Source organism: Haliotis rubra, unplaced genomic scaffold, assembly GCF_003918875.1.
Source record: "Haliotis rubra isolate DU_JTF1 unplaced genomic scaffold, ASM391887v1 Scf772, whole genome shotgun sequence".
Taxonomy (NCBI): domain Eukaryota; kingdom Metazoa; phylum Mollusca; class Gastropoda; order Lepetellida; family Haliotidae; genus Haliotis; species Haliotis rubra.
Window position 1 is genome coordinate 241,184 of NW_025767493.1, and position 25,024 is coordinate 266,207.

The window sequence follows — 25,024 nt, forward strand, 5'->3', positions numbered from 1 at the left end:
GGGTCAGTTTACAGTACACTAACATACAGGGCGTACTGGGTCAGTCTACAGTACACACTTACATGCATGACGTAGTGGGAGAGGCTTCAGTACACACTTACATGCATGACGTAGTGGGTCAGTCTACAGTACACACTTACATACATAACGTAGTGGATCAGTCTACAGTACACACTTACGTACATGACGTAGTGGATCAGTCTACAGTACACACTTACATACATGACGTAGTGGGTCAGTCTACAGTTAGACTTATATACATGACGTAGTGGGTCAGTATACAGTACACACTTACATACATGACGAAGAAGGTCAATCTACAGTACACACTTGCATGCATCACGTAGTGGGTCAGTCAATAGGACACACTTACATGGATGACGTAGTGGGTCAGTCTACTGTACACACATACATGACGTAGTGGGTCAGTCTACAGTACACACTTACATACATAACGTGGTGGATCAGTCTACAGTACACACTTACATACATGACGTAATGGATCAGTCCACAGTACACACTTACATACATAACGTAGTGGATCAGTCTACAGTACACACTTACGTACATGACGTAGTGGATCAGTCTACAGTACACACTTACATACATGACGTAGTGGGTCAGTCTACAGTTAGACTTATATACATGACGTAGTGGGTCAGTCTACAGTACACACTTACATACATGACGAAGAAGGTCAATCTACAGTACACACTTGCATGCATCACGTAGTGGGTCAGTCAATAGGACACACTTACATGGATGACGTAGTGGGTCAGTCTACTGTACACACATACATGACGTAGTGGGTCAGTCTACAGTACACACTTACATACATAACGTGGTGGATCAGTCTACAGTACACACTTTCGTACATGACGTAGTGGATCAGTCTACAGTACACACTTACATACATGACGTAGTGGGTCAGTCTACAGTTAGACTTATATACAAGACGTAGTGGGTCAGTCTACAGTACACACTTACATACATGACGAAGAAGGTCAATCTACAGTACACACTTGCATGCATCACGTAGTGGGTCAGTCTATAGGACACACTTACATGCATGACGTAGTGGGTCAGTCTACTGTACATACTTACATACATGTCGAAGTAGGTCAGTCTACAGGACACACATTATATACATGACGTAGTGGGTCAGTCTACAGTACACGCTTACATACATGACGTAGTGGGCCAGTCTACAGTACACACTTACATACATGACGTAGCGGGTCAGCCTACAGTACACACTTACATACATGATGTAGTGGGTCAGTCTACAGTACACACTTACATACATGACGTGGTGGGTCAGTCTACAGTATATACTTACATACATGACGTAGTGGATCAGTCTACAGTACACACTTACATACATGACGTGGTGGGTCAGTCTACAGTATATACTTACATACATGACGTAGTGGGTCAGTCTACAGTACACACTCACATACATGGCGTAGTGGGTCAGTCTACAGTATACACTTACATACATGACGTAGTGGGTCAGTCTACAGTACACACTTACATACATGACGTAGTGGGTCAGTCAACAGTACACACTTACATACATGACGTAGTGGGTCAGTCTACAGTACACACTTACATACATGACGTAGTGGGTCAGTCTACAGTATATACTTACATACATGACGTAGTCGGTCAGTCTACAGTACACACTTACATACATGACGTTGTGGGTCAGTCTACACTACACACTTACATACATGACGTTGTGGGTCAGTCTACAGTACACACTTACAAACTTGACGTAGTGGGTCAGTCTACAGGACACACATACATCATCTAGTCTGTCAGTCTACGGTACACACTTACATACATGACGTAGTGTGTCAGTCTACAGTACACAATAACATACATGACGTAGTGGGTCAGTCTACAGTACACACTTACATACATGACGAAGAAGGTCAGTGTACAATACACATATACATGACGTAGTGGGTCAGTCTACAGTACACACTTACATACATGACGTATTGGGTCAGTCTACAGTACACACTTACATATGTGACGAAGTAGGTCAGTCTACAGTACACATTTACATGACGTAGTGGGTCAGTCTACACTACACACAAGTAAGTGTATGCTGTAGACTGACCCACTACGTCATGTATGTAAGTGTGTACAGGGAGATAGCCCGTACGTGTATACCACTTATGTTTAACCAACCCACACGGCGTTCCATCCTGTCAGTCTACCTCCTGATACACATTGTGTGTCACTTCCTAGTCGCTTTACGATATACAAAAATGTCTATACACATTTGTTGGAGGCGACGTCTCGGTAACCTTGTGTTTATAGATTTGATTCACAAGTTCCGATATGTTAAGCATTTCTGTCATTTGTTAATATTCCTCAGTATTTACAAAGCTGCATAAAACTCCACGTATTAATGCAACATGTACCAAGTAAATGTACATCCAATCACCTCACTCAGGGGACTAAAGTATACACCTCGGTATTCCCTTATTACAAAGCTTCCTTGTGTCTGTGGTTTTTCTGTTTAAAGATGTTCTATGCGACACAGCGTTCCTGCTGTGTGACACTGGTCTGTCAATAATGGAGTCTGGACCAGTCAATCCAGTGACTGGCTTTTCCAGCATCCATCACAGCACTCGGTATATGTTGGCCACACTATCCCGTTAGCCGCCTCTTTGAACAGGGAGTAAGGATGGTTTTACGCCGCTTTTAGCAATATTCCAGCAATGTCACGGCGGGAACACCAGAAATGATCGCCACGTATTGTACCCATTTTGGGAATCGAGCCCGGGTCGTCGACGTTACGAAGCGAACGCGTTACCCACTAGGCTACCCCACCGCCCTCAAAGAGTAAAAAGAAAGGTATGACACTTTATTGATGACACCTTTTGCAGTATACTACGAAGCGACGTTTCTCTATAGAAACGGGGGACGGGGGAAAAAGTCGAGATGGCTATCGTATCCTTTATGTGCGTGCAGGTGGAATAGTAACAGCTTATGGATTTCAGTACAGTTAAGCTGTAGCTGATAAACAAAAGTTTCCAGCTTCTAGAACCACCTCGCCGACACAACTCTGACCTCGTAGTCGCAGGAAGCTCTTGCAAAAGCCCACGTATTGCCTTGTCTGATAGCGTGACTTGCTACTACCGAGCAACAGGTTTCCAGCCTCTATGACAACTTCGCCAGAACACAACCCTGACCTCCTTGGTTTCAGTCAAAGGAGGTCCTTGCCTGACTGCTAAAGTAAACGTTATTACCTTTGGTTGACCGGTGGTTATACGTTGACTGATTTTTGTTGACCACAGTTGCCGATGCCTACACGGTGCAGAATGCCAGACCATCAACATTGTTTCTTTACTGTGGTAAAAGTGAGGCAGGTTATTCAGCCTTGTGCTCGAGCAAAATTAATGTAAAATGTTAAATACGCACTCATGAGGAATATTTATCTTGTCCTTCCAAGTTCAGAATTAGATCAATGTTAAGCAGGTTATTGTGTGTTTGAGCACAGACAATCAATTTGACCTTATGGGTGGTCACTATTTTGTCATCATTTGGACTACCTTTATATGATGATAACGTACATTGAAGTATACAGGTTGATAGCATCCAGTAAAGTATACAGACTGATAACGTACAGTAAAGTATAGAGGCTGATAAAGTACAGTAAAGTATATAGCACTGTAAAGTATACGGGCTGTTTACGTACATTACAGTATAGAGGCTGATATCGCTCATAACAGTAAAGTATACATTCCAGTAAAGTATACGGGCTGATAACGTACAGTACAGTATAGACATGATAACGTACAGTAAAGTATAGAAGCTGGTAAAGTACAGCAAAGTATACAGCACTTAAGTATACGGGCTGATAATGTACAGTAAAGTATAGAGGCTGATAACATACAGTTAAGTATACGGGCTGATAACGTACAGTAAAGCACACAGCACAGTAAAGTATATGGGCTGATAACGTACAGTAAAGTATACAGCACAGTAAAGTATACAGCACTGTAAAGTAAACTGACTGATAACATACAATAAAGTATACAGCACAGTTAAGTATACCGGCTGATAACGCCTAGTACAGTATACAGCACAGTAAAGTATACGGGCTAATAACATACAGTAAAGTATACAGCACCGTAAAGTATAGAGGCTGATAACGTAAAGTACAATATAGAGGCTGCTAACGTACAGTAAAGTACAGAATAAGGGTAACGCTATTTTTCAGGGCATTATCATTTGCAGAAGCCCGAGGTCAGTTGAAAAGACCGAGGGCTTCAGGAAATGATAATGCCTTGAAAAATAGCGATACCGTTATTATAGTTGAAATGGATAGAATGTTTAATAAAATAAAAATCAACGGTATCGGTTTTGATGCATTTACTGCCATAAAGGCTGATAACATATAATATAAACATATCTATGATACGTCCCATTATAATGGAGGTACCCTATTTTCACCTAATGACCTCTTGCTGACCTGGGGCCTGACTTCTGAAAAGTAAAACCGGTAGCAGGTCTTACCTCTTAAAGTAAGACCTCCTACAGGAGATACTTTGTATCTGGTCCAGATCCCCGGCCAGCTATTCCCAAAGCGATCCCACTGCTGGGATGCCCTAACTTAACCATACCTTCAATTCAACATAGACAGAACCACGTTAGGACATCCTAACTCCAGGATCGATTTGTAAATACAGGACCCTAGTTTTCTTGTGAAATCTTTCCACAATTCTATATTTCAGTTGAAGTTGATATTCACAGAATATCGTTTCTCTTTGCACTTTCCCAAGTTCCCGAATCATTTCCTTCCGTTTCAAGAGTTTGAACAGTTGGTGCGGAATCAACTTTTCTTTTCTGTCGGGACAACGCTTTCTAGTTCGTAAACTGATGCCCTTTGGTTATCAGAAGACCTCTTGTACATAGGAACGGCTTCAATGCGATGACCTAAATTAAATGATTTAATTGATTACGTATAAACTGAGAAACAACTCTATTATCACCCAGATTCCAATGTTGTACAGTAAACTACACATAAATATTGGTTATTAATCATGCTGCATAAAAACATCTCTTATACTGTACTGTTCAGGTTTTAGTGTTATTTTTTCAAAGTCTACTAACAAACAAGGTTAATGCATTTAAAGTTTGAATACTTGTTATTTTCAGTCTGTCATAACATGTCATTAATGTGCAAAAAAAGAGATGAGAAAGTTACCTGTTTGCTCGCAAATAAGCTGTTCCGAAACACCTGAACGGTAGAGGCGAGTTGCCGACGTGGCTCGTAGTGAGTAATTCGTTTCCCGTCCCTGTATGCCAGCCGCTTCACACAGCCTCTTCACGCGGTGGGGTAGCCTAGTGGTTAAAGCGTTCGTTTGTCACGCCGAAGACCCGGGTTCGATTCCCCACAAGGGTAAAATGTGTGAAGCCCATTTCTGGTGTCCCCCGCCGTGATATTGCTGGAATATTGCTAAAAGCGGCGTTAAACCATACTCACTCACTCTTCACAGTACTTTTGAGCGTATTTAGGCCGATGGCAACCATGGAAAACCTCTCTCCTGGTTTCGGTTTCTTCAATTGCGTGAAGAAGAATGTATCCTTTTTCTCGCCTGCTGCTTTACTGTTAATGGCAACTCATTTGGTACTTCGTGGTAGTAATTCTTTATCTCGAATAACATTGAATCACGTATGATGTACGGAAATTACCGATCTTTTGCGAATGAAAAATCGGTGGAAGGGAGATAACTCTAAATCTGTTTTTCTTGTCAGCAAAATCCATCGATTGCTACAAAAAGATTTGTACCCGTGCTTAAAACAATTCAAAATTAACATTAAAGTGTTCGGTAAGATAAATACGTTGTTCACTGGTCTATCGTGACCAGTGAACAAGTTATAATGTCGCAGGGCGTGGAGTCATCCCACAGATGACATCCTTACCTTGTCAGCTTGCTTACGGGGGTAACCTCTTTGGTCATGTGGACAAGGCGTCCGTCTTCGGATTAGAAGGTCCGTGGTTCGAATTCCTGCACGGGACTCGGAAATTTTATAGCCGCTACATACATCGTGTAATATTGTCAAATTTCCATTGACAGTTGCGACAAAGTAAGTACTGACTGATTAAATATTTGGATAACTGATGGATGGATTCTATCAGTTTCGACCGAAACTGAAGATTGGGAAAATAATTATTGTTTATGTAAACCATTTCACAAAATAGTTAGGGTGTACCATTTGTAGAAAAAGGAAACATCTTACCATAGAAGCCTGTACTTCTGAAAAATGCAGACTTAACATCTCTTTCCGATTTTTCGTCATCATAGGCCCGTATCTCCTTTGGGACGACTTTTCTGTGCCCTAAATCTACCAGAGTTACTCTTTGATACATCTTATACAGGAAATACTAGCTCCCACTGTCATCAGTATGTGGTCCCGTTATCTGGGGGATCTTTGAAGAGTCTCAGGCGTCTGTGTTCATCACCTCCGCGCAAAGAAAACTGTAGCCCTGTTAAAAGTATACTAGGCACATAAAGAAACTGTGCATACAAACATTTAAAATTTCAATTTATCAAACCTGTGTAGACACATAAGGATTTAAACTCAGAGATAAGTGACATGTATCCAACATGCATGCACGTGCCACGTGCCTTTACATCTCTTTCCGAATTTGCGTCATCATAGGCCCGTATCTCCTTTGGGACGACTTTTCTGTGCCCTAAATCTACCAGAGTTACTCTTTGATACATCTTATACAGGAAATACTAGTTCCCACTGTCATCAGTATGTGGTTCCGTTATCTGGGGGATCTTTGAAGAGTCTCAGGCGTCTGTGTTCATCACCTCCGCGCAAAGAAAACTGTAGCCCTGTTAAAAGTATACTAGGCACATAAAGAAACTGTGCATACAAACATTTAAAATTTCAATTTATCAAACCTGTGTAGACACATAAGGATTTAAACTCAGAGATAAGTGACATGTATCCAACATGCATGCACGTGCCACGTGCCACCGGAACACCATTTCTACACTGGTGAGACGCTACCAGAACACAAATGACGTCATCGATCGGCCACGTTCTGGACGTCAACGTGTAACAATGCCAAGACAGGACAGATGGATAAGGGTGACCCATCTTCGCCACAGATTTCAGACTGCAGTGATGACTGCCCAAACCATCCCAGGACTTCGCCGTATCCGGCCCAACACAGTTCCACAACGTTTACGTCATCACGGGATCAGACCACGACGTCCCACCATACGGCCTATCCTGACACAACGTCATCGACAAGCTCGCCGAATGTGGTGCCGAAATCATGTCCGCAGACATGTTTTGGTGGAGAAATGTTGTGTTTACAGATGAGTCCAGGTTTAACATTTCCCATAGTGATGGATGTCAACGTGCCTATAGACACGTGGGAGAACGTTATGTACAGGCCTGTGTCTTGGAGAGGAATCGCTTTGGTGGTGGTTCCGTGATGATTTGGGGTGGAATAACAGCACGTCTGTTATGGTCTCATGATCCCTCCATTAAAGTTTATATGTACATTTGACATTGTTATCGTACTAATCAACTGGGATATAATCTTGACAATGCACAGTTTCTTTATGTTGCTAGTATATTTGAAAGTATGCAATAAATTATTTCATATGTCATGTGTAAACGTAGTCGTATGAAACTGTCCCCTCCATGGATTTCAATATTCAGAATTCGAAGAGCAAATCGTAACATCTGTAACATTTTTGTATGTGAAACATAATCAATTCACGTTAAGATTTCAGGGACTAGAACAAGAAATAATATTCACATATTTGTTAAGTATAGAACCGTGTCCACAAGCTTTTGTGGAGTATCATCGCCCAATGATGATAGATAGATTGGCTTTATTTCCTCCAGATATGAAGATTACAAGCATTTAAACATCACATGATATTTACAGACAAATGAATATATGAATGCATCAGAAAGTTAATGAAACAGGAAATTGCATTTACGGACAAAATCAACTACAATTAACATTATTTGGCACCAGGTATCAAAGTGAATCTCTTCTGTACAGTCTGGGAATCCACCAAGGAAGAATGAGATGATGGAGTCGTCATCTGTTGACCATAAGTCAGCAAAGCATTTGACATCCATCAGGTCAAATACTTTTTCAAACAGTTAGTCTCTCTCTTACATGTTCTTGGAACATGATATGAAAACATGGTTCACAAGGTCAAAAACAACTGTACCACATGCACATTCTCTCGATTCTAGTGGTCTACATGCAATCTGGACAATTTTAGATATAGCATTAAATTTCAGGGGAAGTCTCTTGCACAGTAGCCAGAGTCTATTAGTGTTCTCATGTCGTACAGTCATGTATCTGGACAGATCTAATCTGCTGGCTATTCCGTGCATTCGAGTAGATATGTCGAGGCTTCTAACTCTATCTGTGACCAGCCGGTTCCACTGAGGCTTGCTGAGAGGATTACAGGCATAGAAGTAGTCCCTGACCTCCGTTGTATTTTTGTACAAGTCTGAACATGTTGAAAGCGGGTGAGCAGAAGCATCGTTTATCGTTGTTAAGGTCATATTTATACTGACCAAATCGACCAATGAAGACACGTTTAAAGTAGTATTTACTACTCACCCTGCAGAGCTTGCCCATGAGTAGGAGTGATTGACGCTCAATGGAAGATTGTATTGTGGAAAGGTGTAGACTGTCCAGGGCAATATGAGAAGGAGTATGCTTAGGTAAGCCTTGTACCTTTTTGCTGAAATATTTTTGGGGTACTTCTAACATATTCTCTCAGGGAGAGTTGTCCCCATGTGTTGGAACCATAGAGAGCACAAGGTAGTATGACTCGTTCTAATACTCGAACAGCTGATAAAGGGTTTAACCCTCCAAAGAATATACCATGGCTATGATTTATATTGATATGTTTCTTTCACTTTTCACAAGCAACTAAAGTGCGTTCAAGTGACATTCCATTACTTGATAGTGTACACCAGCATAGGTCACTGACGATTTGTATGGTAGTTTGTTCTGCCCACAGTACAGATCTGGACATAGCACATTTGACTGACAGCGTGAGAAGACTAGCAGGGAGCTTTTACTTACATTATACACCAGTTGCCACTTACATGCATATGCGTTTGCAATGTTCAATAGGTTTTGGAGAGCTGGTGATGACTGACTGATTGAGTTTGGTTTTACGCCGCTTTTAGCAATATTCCAGCAACATCACGGTGGGGGACACCAGAAATGGGCTTCACACATTGTGCCCATGTGGGGGTTCGAACCCGGGTCTTCGGCGTGACGAGCCAACACTTTAACCATTAGGCTACCCCACCGCCCCAGTTGGTGATGAATTGCTGGCAATCGTTGTGTCGTCAGCTAGGAGTTGGCCCGGGTGTGTCCCCAGGGTAGCCGCAAGCCGTATCCAGAGCAGTCAAGTTCACAGATGAGTCCACTGATGTACACGGTAAATAACCAGGCAGACAGAACACGTCCTTGGCCCACGCCTTCATTGATTGTGAATAGTTCGGATTCACAGCCTGAAAATGTCACACATGACTGCATAGAGGAATACGCATTATGCAACAGACGCCAGGTTCTGCCTGTAATACCCATCTCATACAGCTGGAGAAACAGGCCATCCAGCCAGACACGATCAAACGCCTTAGAGTTATCTAAAAAAGCACAGTTTCGGTGATAATCTCTGGAGGATGCTCCCAATCCAGCTGCTGCTCGCTCTGTCAATGCTGCCCTGGCCTCTCTAAATTCTTCGTCTTCAAACAAGTTATACTTTGAATACTGCGCTTTCAAATGCGACTGGAATGCTCCATACAAGCCATACAAGGTGTTAGATGGATTGTCAGTACCATCTTGCTTAGCCGCTTCAAATATAAAATACTCCAAAGCGGTGTTCAGCGCAGCAGCACTCACTGCATTAAGTTCACTTTTCAGGCACTCACTTGGTATGTCCAAATTACAATTAATGCTCCTGCTTCGCGTCTCTTCCTGACATCTCTTGAACACCGCTAGAGCCCAGTCAGTTTTATACATATTGTTTTGGGGAATTCTCTTTTCAATTTTGACATTTAGCTCTTTCTCGCTCAAAGGCTCTTAGAAACGAAACAAAAATACATCTTCACTCTCTTCTTCATCTCTTCTCAACTGTTTGAGACTGTGTAATGAACAACTCCTTATCGCTGCCCGAACCTTCCATCTTCTGGTGTTTCCCTCAAATTAATGTTCTATTATACCACGTGACGAGATACTGCGAAACAAAATTCACGTGCAGCACGTGCGGTCGTGCGCTCACTGTTTTATAATTAGAGCATGCTCCTCGATGTACCATCGAGCGCGGTATAAACAATGCAGCGTTACGTTGATTAATTATAATGGGTTTTTTTTATTGTTATGAAAATGTATTTAATTGACTTGACGGTTTATATGTTGGATAAAGTACGAGGCCGAGGATTATGATAGGAAAAGTAAGGACCTCAGCGCGAGGGAAGTGTAAAAGTAAGACCGACCGCGAATCATGACCCTTGGCCTCCTACAGCTTGTTCAGCTTGACCTGAGCTACTCTACATATGCATGACCCGGGAGGTCAAATGGCACAAACGGCAGGTCGAGTTAACTTCATGAAATAAGGGAGCAAAGAATGTTATTAATGTTGCTGCTCGAATCGGAAACAATAAACCATCTGAAGCTTCTATTTTTAAGAAAGTTAGGACTTTGCTGACGATTTCTCGACACCGAGGTGTCAAACGGCGACCTTGTCTCGACTGTTCGGACATGTTGACAATCAATGCACCCCTTCACAATAATAGACCCAACCAGTTGTGACACGGTCACGCAATGCATTAGTATCTACTTGATCAGGTCAAGCTGAACGAGCTGTACTTTATCCTACACGTAAAGTATACAGGCAAGACACTCTCAAACTGTATGATACTTGACAGCCCTGACAATCACACGACGCAAGCGAGCAGTGCTTGATACAGAATGATACGGGCATGTTGGAGTAGTAACAGATATAATATACAGTTAGACATAAAGTCTTTGTTCGCCCTTTGTTCCTGTTACAACACGTTGGGATCTTGATAGTGTTCTGACACTCGTCCTCTATCTATTACTTGGCAGGTTATGTGGTGTGGCCAGCCTTCAGTGTGCACATATATCTTATCAGCTCACTCACAAATAGCAGGTTATTATGACATAACTTTGTGTCATACCACATCAGGCCGTGAATTTATGTTAATGGGCGTCGTACAACCATATAATCTGTGATGCTACAATTCCTTTAATCGTAGGTTTGAATCCAATATTATCATTCTCAGTTTGTCACCCATATACCTAAGCTTAAAGGGTTACACAAAACCATGGAAGACTAAGCTAGCATGCTGTGATATAAGTGAACATGAACAACTTTTCAAAACAGCATTATATCCACTCCCTTCATTTTCTCTCAACCACCATGACCATGTCGCTGATATGAGACCCGTGAAGATCCGGGGTAGAATAGGTCTTCAGCAACCCATGCTTGCCTCAAAAGGCGACTATACCTGTCGTAAGAGGCGACTAACGGGATCGGGTGGTCAGGCTCGCTGACTTGGTTGACACATGTCATCGGTTCCCAATTGCGTGCGGAAGGTCGCGGGTTCGATCCCCGACCGCGTCATACCAAAAGACGTTAAAATATGGTACTTGTTGGTCCCTGCCTGGCGCTCGACATTAATGGGTACAACAAGGACTGGTCGGCTCGGAGTCAGTATAATGTGTCTGAGTGGGGTATTCATGCTTCACTGCGGCATGGTATTTCAGTGGGCTAGCACTATAAAACCAGTTTCAGTCTGGGCTAGTACAAGCAACCGCACGTACACATACACACGCATGCACGTCGTCATATGAGCGAAATATTCTCAAGCACGACGTTAAATCCAATTCCACCACCACCACCCAATTGCGCAGATCGATGCTGATGCTGTTGATCACTGGATTGTCTGGTCCAGACTCGATTATTCACAGACCGCCGCCATATTGCTGGAATATTGCTGAGTGCGGCGTAAAACTAACTCACTCACTCACTCGTTTTTTTATATATATGAATATATGAACCTTTCCAGATAGTGAATGTATGATAGCCAGTAAAAACGAATGTACACTCTTCACAAAAGAAACGCATAAGCCATTTTTAGAAGAATTTATTGCGTTAGTTTAAGATCAATTATATCAACAGCAGCCTTTATTGTTGTGTTTCTGTTTACTGTAGTCCACAAAAGATGGCGTCAAAGTCAGTACTCACCATAGGCAGCAATTGCTGCTCGGCACTGTCCCGGCACAGACTGGATAAATCGACGAAGTCACTCTTGTGGAATTCTTCCCCACTCGTCCGGCAATGCGATGGCCAGTTGTGGAAGTGTTTGAGGCGTGTTATGTGACGTGCAAGGACTTCTACCCATTTGCTGTCAAATTCCCCAGAACCACCACTAAATCAGATCTTTTTGTGCTGGATATCGTACCTTAAACCATGACTCTGCCTCCACCGAATCTGTCGACCTGTCAAATGCAATTAGGGGCAAAACGTTCATTTCTCCGACGGTAAACACGCTGTTTTCCATCTGGCCGGTTAAGAAGAAATTGTGATTCATCACTGAACGAGACTTGCCTCCAGTTTCTAAGGTTCCAGTTCCGGACTCTACGACACCAGTGCAAGGGAATGAACAGGGGCGACAACTGGCCCTCTTGGTCGAATCCCCACTTCACGCAATCGATTCCTGACAGTTTGGTCGGAAATTCTTCTCAAACCAGGAATGCGTTGTGCAATCTCCACGGCTGTGGCAAGACGATGACGCAAGTGAGCAACTCGGATGTAGCGGTCCTGGGCTTGGGTGGTGACTCTTAGACGGCCGCTTCCCGGGCGACCTTGGGCGGAATTGTTGTGCAGGAAACGATCCCAAAGGCGAGATATGGTGCTCTGGTGAACGTTGAAATGTCGAGCAACTGCCAATTGCGACTCCCCCGCTTCAGGCGGCCTAAGGCGATGTTTCGATTGGAAGCACTCAGTCGTGGCGTGATGATTTCTTCTTTTCCAGGCACAATTAACGTTTGACTTTTTATAGTGATCGATATCGCATGCTTACCCACTTCCTTGCACGTGCAGTTTGCTTTCCATGTTTCCTTGGTGACGTTTTGGCGAATATTTTTCAAACGCTTGTGAAACAAGGGAACAGGTTAAAATTGGTTCGTTTTGATGGTGAAGCTGTTTACAAACACACAAAGATACGTTTTGGAAAGAGAATATTTGTATTGTTTTTACCGCAGGTACATGAGTCCAATATTCTCAAAATCACGTGTTGGTTTCTTTTCTTTTCTTTTTAATTTAATTTTTGAGGAGTGTAGAAGAGAGATTTTACATCAAATGACCATATCAGTTGTTAAGAATAAATTGCCACGTCAACGTCAGCGTGTCAGCATAGAGACTGTACAAAATAAGCTTTAGGCTGTCCGTGTTAGCAATGTCAGATATTCACACATGAAGACTGTAAAACACAAGCATCTGGCTATCGGCATTGTTAAAGTACGTGTTTCACACAGGACGACACAAAACCAAAGCGTTAGGCTCTCGGTATGGACAAATTCAGTGTTCTCCATATGGAGAATGCAAAACACAAGCATTAGGCTCTCAGAGATTTTCATTGTAGCGCTATGAGCTTGCACATGTGTGTGGATACAGCAGCATTATAAATGTCCATTATTATACAAATTGTGGTGGCGTGTGGTCCTGTGCGTAGAGCTCAGGTCACAAATCAGTTCAGGTTAAGCATCGTTAGGCGCAGAGAGGTCTTGGATGGGTGACCGTGTTTGGCAGCTTGACTCCTGGGAGTAACGGGCATGGCCGTGCTGATTTGTGGGGAGTGGACGTCTGATTGGTCGTCTTGCTCTCAATCCTGCAGAATATAGGCATCGTCTGATGGTGCTGGTAGACAGACACTCTGTTGTATGGATGCATACCAGCCAATAATTTGCCATCTTTGGTTCAGAGACGCTGGACGCTTGGGCATTTCACTGGTTGGTCAAATTAAAGCTTAATTTATGCCTACAGTCATATTTTAGCTGTGTCTGCCAACATAGCATACGCCAAAAGGGGCTATGTGCATACTGCATTTACAGCAAACCGACCCCCGGAACATGCATGCTTAAGGCATGCATGCACGTGCAGCTCGGAACAGCGTGTGTTTGTGATATTATGTTCACAGATGGTGTCGTATATTACATATGTACGTGTAGAGTAAAAAAGCACCCTAAAATTATATTTCTACATTGACTCTCAAATGGGTGGTGCGATACTTTTGACGATGTGTATATATGGACTGTTATTATAATTATTATTGTTTACGGATTAAAGTGAAAATGCAACAGATAGGGTTTGGGTGATCCTTGCACAGTCAGGCTGGTAAGGCTCATCATCAGCTCAGGGACCTTGCCCCTCTACACGCAGCCAAGACAGTGACTTCTCCCAGGAAACGCTGCCTAGTCGAACCCACCAAGAACTTTCAGAGCTATAAAGGGCTGTGCTCCCTGTGGAGAACCCGGGCACTCTCCTGATCTGCGTTAAGAGGTCAGGAGGTACCAAACCAAGGGCACCGAGAACAATGGGGAGCCTGCCGACAGCGTACTTGGGATGCAAGCGAGACACTTCAAAGGCGAGGTCAGCATATTTAGCATGCTTTTTCCTGAATCTTGCCAATCACGTTGCTGTCAGTATTATTATGATTACTTTTATTTTTAAAGTCAGCATTGACTAGCATTAAGCTCTTGACATTGTCAAAGTCAGTATTTCCCGCGTGGAGAATGCAAAACCTAAGCATAAGATCCTGGGTGTTGTCAAAGTCGGTATTTCGCACATGACGACTGGACAACACAAGCATTACACTGTCGGTATTGTCAGAGTCAGTGTGATATACTGGCAAACTGCATTTCATATTGATAATGCTGACCTACTTCCTTATACAACTGATCACTGTAACCTGAAAAGCATGTCTGACTGCACGGAGACGATAGGTTTCCCAGTTATGTAATGCGTTTTTTTGTAATCACGTTGCATGTATATTTAGACCTTGTTCTATGAGTTCACCTTCATATAAGAGATTTCATTCTGACTGGACACAGAGTACCAGAAGGCCTGAATGACAACACCGTCTTCCATTCTGGCTGGACACAGAGGACAAGAAGGCCCGAATGACAACAACGTCTTCCATTCTGGCTGGACAAAGGGCACCACAAGGCCTGACCGAAGTCTCCCATTCTGGAGAAAGCAGCTAGCCTGAGGGAGCGTTTAACTGAGTGGGCCTGCTGCAAACGACAAACATAGATCAGGTGGGACTAGGTTGACTAATTATTTTCTCATTTATTTTCTTTAATTGGTCAAGCTTGCCAATGCAGCTCTTAAACTGGGTTTACTGTTGGGCGACACTACCTTACATATAACATACAGCTTACATGTCCGAGGTCTGCATAGAAACATGCGACTGAAGGTTGACGCATTGGGTAATTCGAACATGTCACTGAACATAACTGGCTGTGTGGTGGTGTCCTAGGGTGTCATATCCAAGCTCCGGGGCAGGGTTTTACACGATACAGATGTGTGGGTCCTGTATGTGCAAACGAAATTAATGGGCACGGAAAAAATATGCAGACCTCGAACCCGTTAACTAACTGCCGGGCCAAAGAAAGTATAGGTTTTTCAAATCGTAACGGATTAGACGTTTTCCATCAAATTTGATGTAAATGTGCTTGATAACGATTGCCAAAGATCGTGATGCACGAAACAAATCGCAAAAACGCATTCTGGGGCCCCGACTCTTAGACACACAAAAAAACGTGCAAAACATGCATTAGTCGGATTTCATGAAAAGATCGTGCGAAAAATCAGTATAAATGGGCTTGTCGAACACTGCAATATCACTGCATATAAAATCACACAGAAAGAATGCCAAGGTTAACCCAGGAAGAAAGAGAACGAGCAGTAGAGATGGCCCATATGGGAGCGACGCACGTCCACATAGCGAGGACGTTCCATTGCAAACACCACTGACAGTGTCCAGACTTCTCCATCGTCACAGACAGACTGGGACGACTTTCGACACCACAGGAAGACCGCTATATTCGGACGATTCATGTCAGAAACCGATTTGTGACGGCAACGGAAACGTTACTTGGTCACCGCATCAGTCGAAGCACAGTGTCAAGGAGGTTAGGTTCAGCGGGAATTCGTGCTTATCGTCCCTTCCGTGGCATGACCTTGCCCCCTTAACATCGACAACGAGGGTACAGGTGGCAAGTCCATAATTGGCGGAGGGTGCTGTTCACAGATGAAAGCCGCTTCAGTCTGTACCGAATAGATAACAGAGAGCGTCTATGCAGACGTCGTAGTGAGCGTTTAGCACCCCGATGTATACAGGAGGTCAATTCCTACGATGACGATGGCGTCTTGGTAAGGGGTGGCATCATCGATGACGTAAAAACACCTCTGTTCATCATGAATGGAAATCGGAACGCTCTGCCTGTATGGTAAGAACAAGATTATCAGATGACCAGTGATGGCAAATTGTGGCATACATAACTACAGTATGGCTTTTAAAGTAATTTTTGTCGGGAGACCGGTGACAAACAACGTACACTTGGTCCGGTCCAGTTAAGTCATATTTGGCGGTCGCTCAATTTGGAACCAGAACTGATTCTTGAATATACGCTTGTCACCGGAAATCTGGTAACGGAAGTAAGCTGGGCCCCGTCTCGCATATCGGTAGTTCGCTCGCGCAAAGGGAGCCGGGAAACAGCTTAGTACCGGAAGTAGAGACTTTCAGCCCCTATATCCATTAATATTATGTTGAAGGAAACTGTCTGGGGTTATTTGTGTTTTCTTGCAGTCAAGATATAATATTACAGAAAACATGCAGCTTTACCAACGCAATTTGCACACCACTGAGGTTAACTGAAAGCTACGACACTGAAAAAGGAATTTCTTTAGCTGTAAATGTTGTGTCCCGTGCAATTTGTTTTGTTATAAATAGAGGGTATATAAGTGCCCATGTCCTACTATGTTTACAACACGAGTGCCTAAATGTTGGTATTTTCCAAAGCGAGAGCGAGGCATATACTGATATTTAGACACGAGAGTCGTAAACATGATTATTTACAGGGTGCTTTGAAGGGGTGTACGGGACTGTAAGACCCTTGTAAATTGCCTAACACCTTGCTGGTCCCGTACACCCTTTCAAAACACCGTGTCACTAATCAATGTTTACGACACTCGTGCCGAAATATCGGAATATCCCTGAGGCTCAGCCGAAGGATTTACGGCATTTACAAGGGTCTTATAGTCCTGTACACCCTTTCAAAACACCCTGTGACGAATTTATTACCCTTACGATCTTTTTATTTAGCTTATCTATAAAAACAACATTCAATTCAGAATGAGATGCAAAACATATTTGCCCATAATTTTTCCTGAACGACCATAAAGGGAGATAACTCGGGATGGCTTAGTTAATGATGAAATGATCGATTTTGAGGTGTCGTTAAACGACAAGTGAAATACAAAAACATTCTATTTTTTGATATCTTTATTGACACAAACAAATAAGAAATTAGGGCAATAGTTTTATTACTCTGTTTATAGGTCTTATTGTATACACAATTGTAACCATAAAATTTCGAAGCGATCAGCTGTTTGGCAGGCATATTCCATCTAAGGTCAAGGCCATTTGTGCAACCCGTGTAGTGTGTCACGTGACATATTTGATAGGAAGTACGGTTTGTACACCCTGGCAAATCCGCCTACATGGTTTGGTATGCTTTGGCTATTGACCAATCGACAAATTTATCTTAAGGGTAATAAAGCATACTATTGGCACGAATATAATGTTGCATTTATTACCGAAGTCGTCAAATTGAGGAAAATAAACCCAAATCTTCTTTCAAACATGGGCTGGCTACCCGCCGTCGCCGCATGTAGAACGTAACATCATAGAAGAAACGTGACGTCGTAGCATTGTTCATGACGTCTTGTCACCATGACTAAGTGATATTTTGCCCTAGAGCACCGTATGAAAATATGAACCCCGATACTTTCGCCCTCGTAAAGGTAGTCTGTGTTGAAAAATCAGAGGTGTATCACGTGATTATATACCTCTGAATGACTTTGATTAACCAATCACAATCCAGTATTTACTGAAGTATTTACTGATGGTAGAATGCATCTTAATGTACAGTACACTCCACCAAACCATTACTCCTGTAGGGATTCTTGAAACTAGTTATTAGTGGTCCTCTGGCATGTGTGACCTCTTCAAGAACTAAGATGATTGACAGATTATTGCTCAAAACCACGAATGTATTCACAGACAGCACATAATTACTGTGCCCGTGTAGATACAAGAAACTGTAACGGTAGAAGTAGGGTTATATGATTTATGCTTCATTTGAGATGGCATAGTTTGGTGAGTGAGTGAATGAGTACTGTTTTAGGGCACATTTAGCAATACTCCAACAGTGTTGGAAATAGGTTTGACACACTGTACCCATGTAGGGAATCGAACCCGGACCTTCAGGTTTTGTTTGATTCAAACGATCAAACACAACAGCCTAGTGTATGTGGAAGACAGACTTTCCATGCAGCTTGTGGCAACGTTTGAATCAAACGTGGTGCTGGTGTGTTTCAGCACCCATGTTTTTCGCTGTTTTTGACAATGATTCATTTCAAACTGAACGTCAACGAATATTGAATCAATTGCTTCACTGCATGCTCCACTTATATGTGTGTTATTGATAACGTGTGATTTGGTTGTTACAGATATAGAAACCACCTGACATATCAGAATGGACCTTTCCTACGTTGCTGTCCTTCAGAAGAACCACACATTTCTGAAGGAGAACCTTCAGGTCGACCCTGTGCTGGATGCCTTGTATGAGAAACTAATCTTCACACAGGCAGACTATGATAGGTGCAGACAAGCTGGAATAGAGAAATGTGAGCTGGTGTTGGAGACGCTTAAAAAGAAGGGAGTAGAAGGTTACAAGACACTCTGTGCTGTCCTCGACACTACACAGCCTTTCATCAAGGAAAGACTTGATAGGACCTCAACTGAACCAGGTAGGCAACTGTCACGCCGCCCGCTTTCTATATAAATACTGGTGAAATCCTACATGCAACAACCTACTTGTGACCTGCGATCCACCAATGATTACTCATTAATTGACATGGCTGACCTGCTTGGACAGTCGCTTCACTCTGCATAACTATAATGCATACCAGCCGCTCCACTTGTCTGCCTGCAAATGTCAAAGAATCGGGACAGTGCATCAACGGTCCTGGAATGGTGGCTGTACCTGGGTATTTTAGCGACGGTTCACTTTATGCGCAAGACGATTACAAATGTCCCAGGTCTTCTCTCAAGACGACAACGGTCCAAGTGCACCCGCCCAACATCCTCAATGGCTGCATCAAGCAGTGTTCTAAAATCGTTGACTGAAGCTTCCAAAAGAGGCGATAATGTCAGCATCATTACTACTCAATGGGATGACGGATTGAAGATGTCTTCTCTCAGACAGAACCAAACACTGTTTCTTAATTTAGGCTGTCTGTTTCACTCGAGCACTTGCTCCTCATTAGCAAGATTCTGTACAGTGTAACTCTCTGAAGTACAGAGTGTCCTGAAATGTTCCAAACATACCCAATACGATTCAGGTCTTGACTTTGTGTTGGCCAGGGTGCAGTTTTGATTGACTCCAGACGTAGGAAATCCATCCCTGCACGACTTCTCTGGGACCAAGTGTTCACATGTAAACTGGCCATGTTAGAACATGATGATTATCAAAATATGACACTACAACCCTCTTCTAGATGTCCGCTAGATATATCTGGCATTCAAGAATGCCTCTCACAGTGACAAATTTAAGTTTCAGTCATAAGATAATCGCACACTGTACAAAATGAAAACTGCTCCAAAATATTTTCTTGTGTGCTTCATATGATAAATCATATGACACCATTTCCTTAAAAAAAATATGTTTTTTCAGGTAGCCCAGATCTCGTCTATGTTAACAAGGGCAAGCTGGAAGCTCAGTACAAAAAGGAACTTGCTAAAAAAGATGGAGAGATAGCTGACTTGAAATCAGTAAGTTGTGATAATATATTGCAATTTTGTATTCTTATAAGGCTTAAATGCTCTTCGTCTTGTGAATAGTTGAAAAGTGATGAGATCGTTACTGCACAAACGTTTAGTGTTGCCCAAATGTTTTGAACCTAAAACATACTCTGTCAGCAACTTTGAAGGTTATATAATTATGACGTGCAATCTGATACAATGTCAGGCGGTTTGTTTACAAGAAGTCGTTATTTATGACGTTTGTTTTCAGGCAATAGAAGGCCTTGAGCAACAAATTGAACAAAACAACATTGATCACGCTGAACTGGAGGAAAGATTGAAGAAAGAAAGTGATGAACACATGACAGAGATAGAAAAGAAGAACGGGGAAATTGAAACTCGTAAGCTGATACTTATAAGTATAACATATACTACCGACAAACAAATGTGAGAACTTAGGATCTGGAATTACAAGTTGTTTACAAGTTGTGCAGTTACCTTATCAAAGTATTGCATCTGAACGTAGCATCAGAAGTGTGTGCAAGCAGAAGCCAAAATGTGTCGCTCCCAAAGAGAAACTCACAGTATTAGACGCAGTTGCCTTAGGCACCTCTGAGACATGACCAGACAAAATCACGAAAGGGGCAGGATGTAGATTGGTGGGGCCAGGCAGCACCAGGAACGAACCGTGCGCGAATGACGTTAAATGTTTACCGACAAAATACGACTTTGCCTGGGTTTTACCGCTGGCAGTAAGACGTTAGCGATGTAGCCACATCAGAAATTCTTGACCATGATCTTTATGGGATCGTGAGAGTAATGGAGTGGGATGATTACCCACATGACAGTCAAACTGACTTGTCTTCTGTGAATAGAAATTATCTGGCCAGGAATATCTGTCGATACGATTATTTCTGTGGATATTGGATACTGATATGCGACTGGCACACCCTCATGATGTCACCTTTACTATGACGTCATCGTTACCATATTTCGTCAATTTAATAATAGTAAATAATTTTTCAGATAATTTTCATTCGGCATTTCGATAATATAGCATATATTTGTCAGCGTCAATGGTGTTACCTGTAGGTTGTAATATTTCAGAAAAGAAAGGAAATTATTTACAATAAAACATGACAATCAATACCTGGAATTTGACAAACTGTTATCTGCTTCACTCCTTGCATTTTTGTCGTTTCAGTGAAGACTGCATTGTCAAAGTCATACGACAACCTGGAGCAGGCTCAAACAAACTCTGAGAAAGTGGAGAAGGTGGGTGGATGTAATTTTATGCGCTGTAAGTCTTAATCTGGAAAATGTCAGAAACAAAATGGAACAGTTACATGTACAACATCATAATAAAACGATTGTTGTACACCTGCCTCTTTGGTCGGAAAAGGCGTAGCTTAGGAATCGTCAGAGGGTTGGGTTTCCGATTATTATTCCACCCAATCGTAGGCATTCGACCGTGTGACGTCACGAATGGCGCGATGCCGTCATGGTCGGTCCATTGTCGCTTCACACTCTGTGCCTCTCATAGCTTCCCTAGTCGTTTGCAAAAATCGATAGTCACGACCCGCGATTGGTTTCCGATCCTAATTTAAACGAAGGAGAACAACAGAACGATTTCTCGTTATAAAACATCATATCGTCCCCACGCTATCATCATTATCTTAAAGTATCGTCAAAGCAATCTTACATCGATCGCACGACTTCAAATATTCAATCTAGGTTTGATGTAAAATACTTTAATTTTATACATACTAGTAAACTTTTCCTAGGAGAAGAAGTAGGCCCTATCCGACCAGCCAGTGAACAACAATAAGACGGTATTTTAAAAAAACGCCTAATACTTTAGCATTTCCCCTTTTTTCAACAGAATTTATCTCGATGTTGTGTAAGTATATTATAACCTTTACGCTCGTAATAAAACGCTCTAATAAAGCACTGCGTCTCGGGTTCATTCAACATCGTAGTTCATGCAGACGTTATTCATTCACAGTGACAACTGTTCGGAACAGAAATGCCGTACAGCTATTTGAAAACCGAGGACTGGGCACATGCTCGCTAGTCGAGGGTTAGGGGAACAATGCTGTCGAGTATCAACGCGTGGGGTAAATATATAGAAAATAAATTGAAAGGTACTCACAGTATGAAGTTTCCACGATTAGCAAATCCGATACAGCGCAATAGTTCATTTGTAAACTCCAAAAGCACTGCAAATACGCTCCAAAGCTTGAGAAAATCTTATTTTCCCCGGTATTCTGTCGATTATTTGAGTCAGGTGAATATCTTATAAAAATGCGGCCGAGATTACGTGTAGTCCGGTCGACGTATTGTATAAGAGAACCCCCTAACAATTTATTTTCTAAAACAAAAAACAATTTAAAACGAAAACATATGGACAAAAAGAGCTAGCATTAACTATGGAGCTGAAATGCAAAACACTAAAGATGGACAATAAATTATCACTGAACCGGATAAAGCGAACGTTTTTAAGATGTACACCAAAAAAGAACATTTTAACTAAGAACAAAACAACAATAACAAAATACTGAACAATAAATGGATAATTTTGGAATTTGAATCCTACCCAAACAATATACCTGTATGAAAATCGAATGATGAAATCAATGTCGGAATGATTAAGGTTGGCCAAATATTTTTTAGATAACTTAAAATTAGAATAATTTATTGGAGGTGTGAGTAAAATAAAATAATATACTTTAAAATCTTCAGTATAATTTGAGATACTATACGGGGTAGGATTCAAATTCCAAAATTTACATCGTGGAGATACGCTCCTCCATTTCCTTTAAAATACCATAGCCCAAGGCTATCAACACTGGTAGATCTTGTTTCATCTGAAAAAAAGAAAAGGAAAAGATAAGGCCAAATACAATTTAGAATTAAAATAAATCTAAGTTGCGTTTGCCGTTCTAGTTTCGCATCTATAAGTATAAATGAAAAGTCACTTTGTCCGGGAATGGACTTTCCCCTCTGATGGGGGTCTCCTTGATCCAGAAGGGCTCCCTACCTGTGTGTCAATCTTTCTGCACTTTCTAAAGTCACAAAACAGATACAAATTCAGGATTATACGTCTTATATGCGCTAATGGATGGTAGGAAATACGCGCGTACCGCTAAATCTGATTTGTACTAAAGCGTATATATTGTGTATTTAATAATCTCTCTCTCTCTCTCTCTCTCTCTCTCTCTCTCTCTCTCTCTCAAATGTGTCATCTGATTTCCAATCATCGGGGAGGTCCATGCTGTTAAATCAAATAAAAACTTTTAACAAAAAGTAGAATTCGCAATCAAAATATTAGTAACGGGTAATAGCGTTTTTGTTTTTGTTTTTTGGGTTGTTTGTTTGTGTTTTTAAAAACAAAAGACAGAAAAAACAATAGCAACCTAACGATATTTCCACGAGAACTAATTCAATAGCAATTAAATTTCCTGGGGGGAATCTGCGATGAGATTGTCACACATCTTGTGTCCGTCGAAGTTCAACCTAAGTGACACTCCAAACGGCGCGCGAGAGAGCAAAATCACGTTTCTCTCTATTGTGCAATACAAAGCCTTTACCGGGTATTAAACCTCATTGGTCAAGCAAGGGCAGATGTGGATGTAAGCCAACGGTTAATAAAGATTTGAAACCTTATTGTATTTAAACTTAAACGGTGAGTGAATCAGTTAAAATTTAAAGTCACACAGACAATATTTCAGCAATATCGTGATTAAGTTGTTAACTTCACCATAAATGCATGTAAATCTTAAAAAGCCTGTCAACGAAGGGCAGCAAAACGAACTAGAAAATTACAGTACAAAGAATGAAAACTAGCATTTAACTCTAAAACTGGATTTCAAATGAAAACAATACAATGTATAAATGGGCTCTCCATCACTAGTAACTGATTGAGAGAGTGAGTTGAAATTTAAAGTCATATAAAGTGCATAATTTTAGCCACATCGTGACTATGAGAGCTGTTTATATGTATAATGAGACAAAATATTTATTTCTGTCGACAAAGAACAGTAGAGTAACTTAACTATTACAGATTACTCCATAAATCTAGCAGTTTCTTATAAGCAATACTTATATACACACAATACAATACAATTAGCCTGCAGCGCACCAGCAACTGAAGTTTTGATCACCTTCAAACTTAAAACAAATGATGGTAAATAACAAATGATCATGACACCAATAGCACAAAAAATTCAGAACGCACCATTCAAGACAAATGTAGCTTGCATCTTCTAATTTCTTTCATTTAAGGGTATAAAAACTTTAAGCAGAATTGATTGTCGCAGACTGTCATCAATTTTCGCAAAGCAAACGTGTTTGGTAGCTCACGCGCATGGAAAGTTCGTTTAAAATTGGAGAGAATGCAACAGGTTGTGTGCAAATCGACCGTACAGTGCTCGGGATACAGCATCTCAAATCAATGCAATGCCGTACAATGCCGCATAGCAAGCAATACCGTATTAAAACATGACTAAGCGCCATCAGTTAGTTTCTCAACAAACACAACAAACACAAATACTATTTCTTCCTTTCACATCGGTCGATTTGAAAAATTCTTTAAAAAAATATATGGCGACTCCAACGCACCAAACTGCGTCGAAATCGGAACCATGCGAACCGAGTTAAGAGTCGTTCAAAAGTCGAGTGAAATCACATGACCACACGTGACGTCATGAGAAACGGGGCTTTTCTCAATTCGACCATTTCTCTTCATCTTTTCTAAAAGTTCTTTTTTTTTAAATCTCATCTACTCGTGAACACCTTTCTTACGGACTCGGTGGCACCGTCGTATGACGTCACGGTGATGTCATCAGAAAAGGGGTCTTTTGCAATTCGACCA

At 41.7% G+C, this 25,024-nt stretch overlaps 1 protein-coding gene across 2 annotated transcripts in view; it reads left to right on the top strand.

The window, feature by feature from the left end:
• Positions 1-25,024, top strand: part of LOC124260731 (kinesin-like protein K39) — a 120,174-nt gene that overhangs the window by 92,643 nt on the left and 2,507 nt on the right. The window contains exons 1-5 of one of the 2 annotated variants that reach the window (XM_046695048.1): positions 15,151-15,379; positions 18,858-19,157; positions 20,084-20,181; positions 20,423-20,552; positions 21,356-21,426. In XM_046695048.1, the coding sequence (XP_046551004.1) occupies positions 18,884-19,157; positions 20,084-20,181; positions 20,423-20,552; positions 21,356-21,426 (573 nt within the window). In that variant the 5' untranslated portion in view covers positions 15,151-15,379; positions 18,858-18,883. Of the gene's footprint in view, positions 1-15,150; positions 15,380-18,857; positions 19,158-20,083; positions 20,182-20,422; positions 20,553-21,355; positions 21,427-25,024 lie in introns of those variants that run through there. The other variant, XM_046695049.1, reaches the window with a different exon arrangement.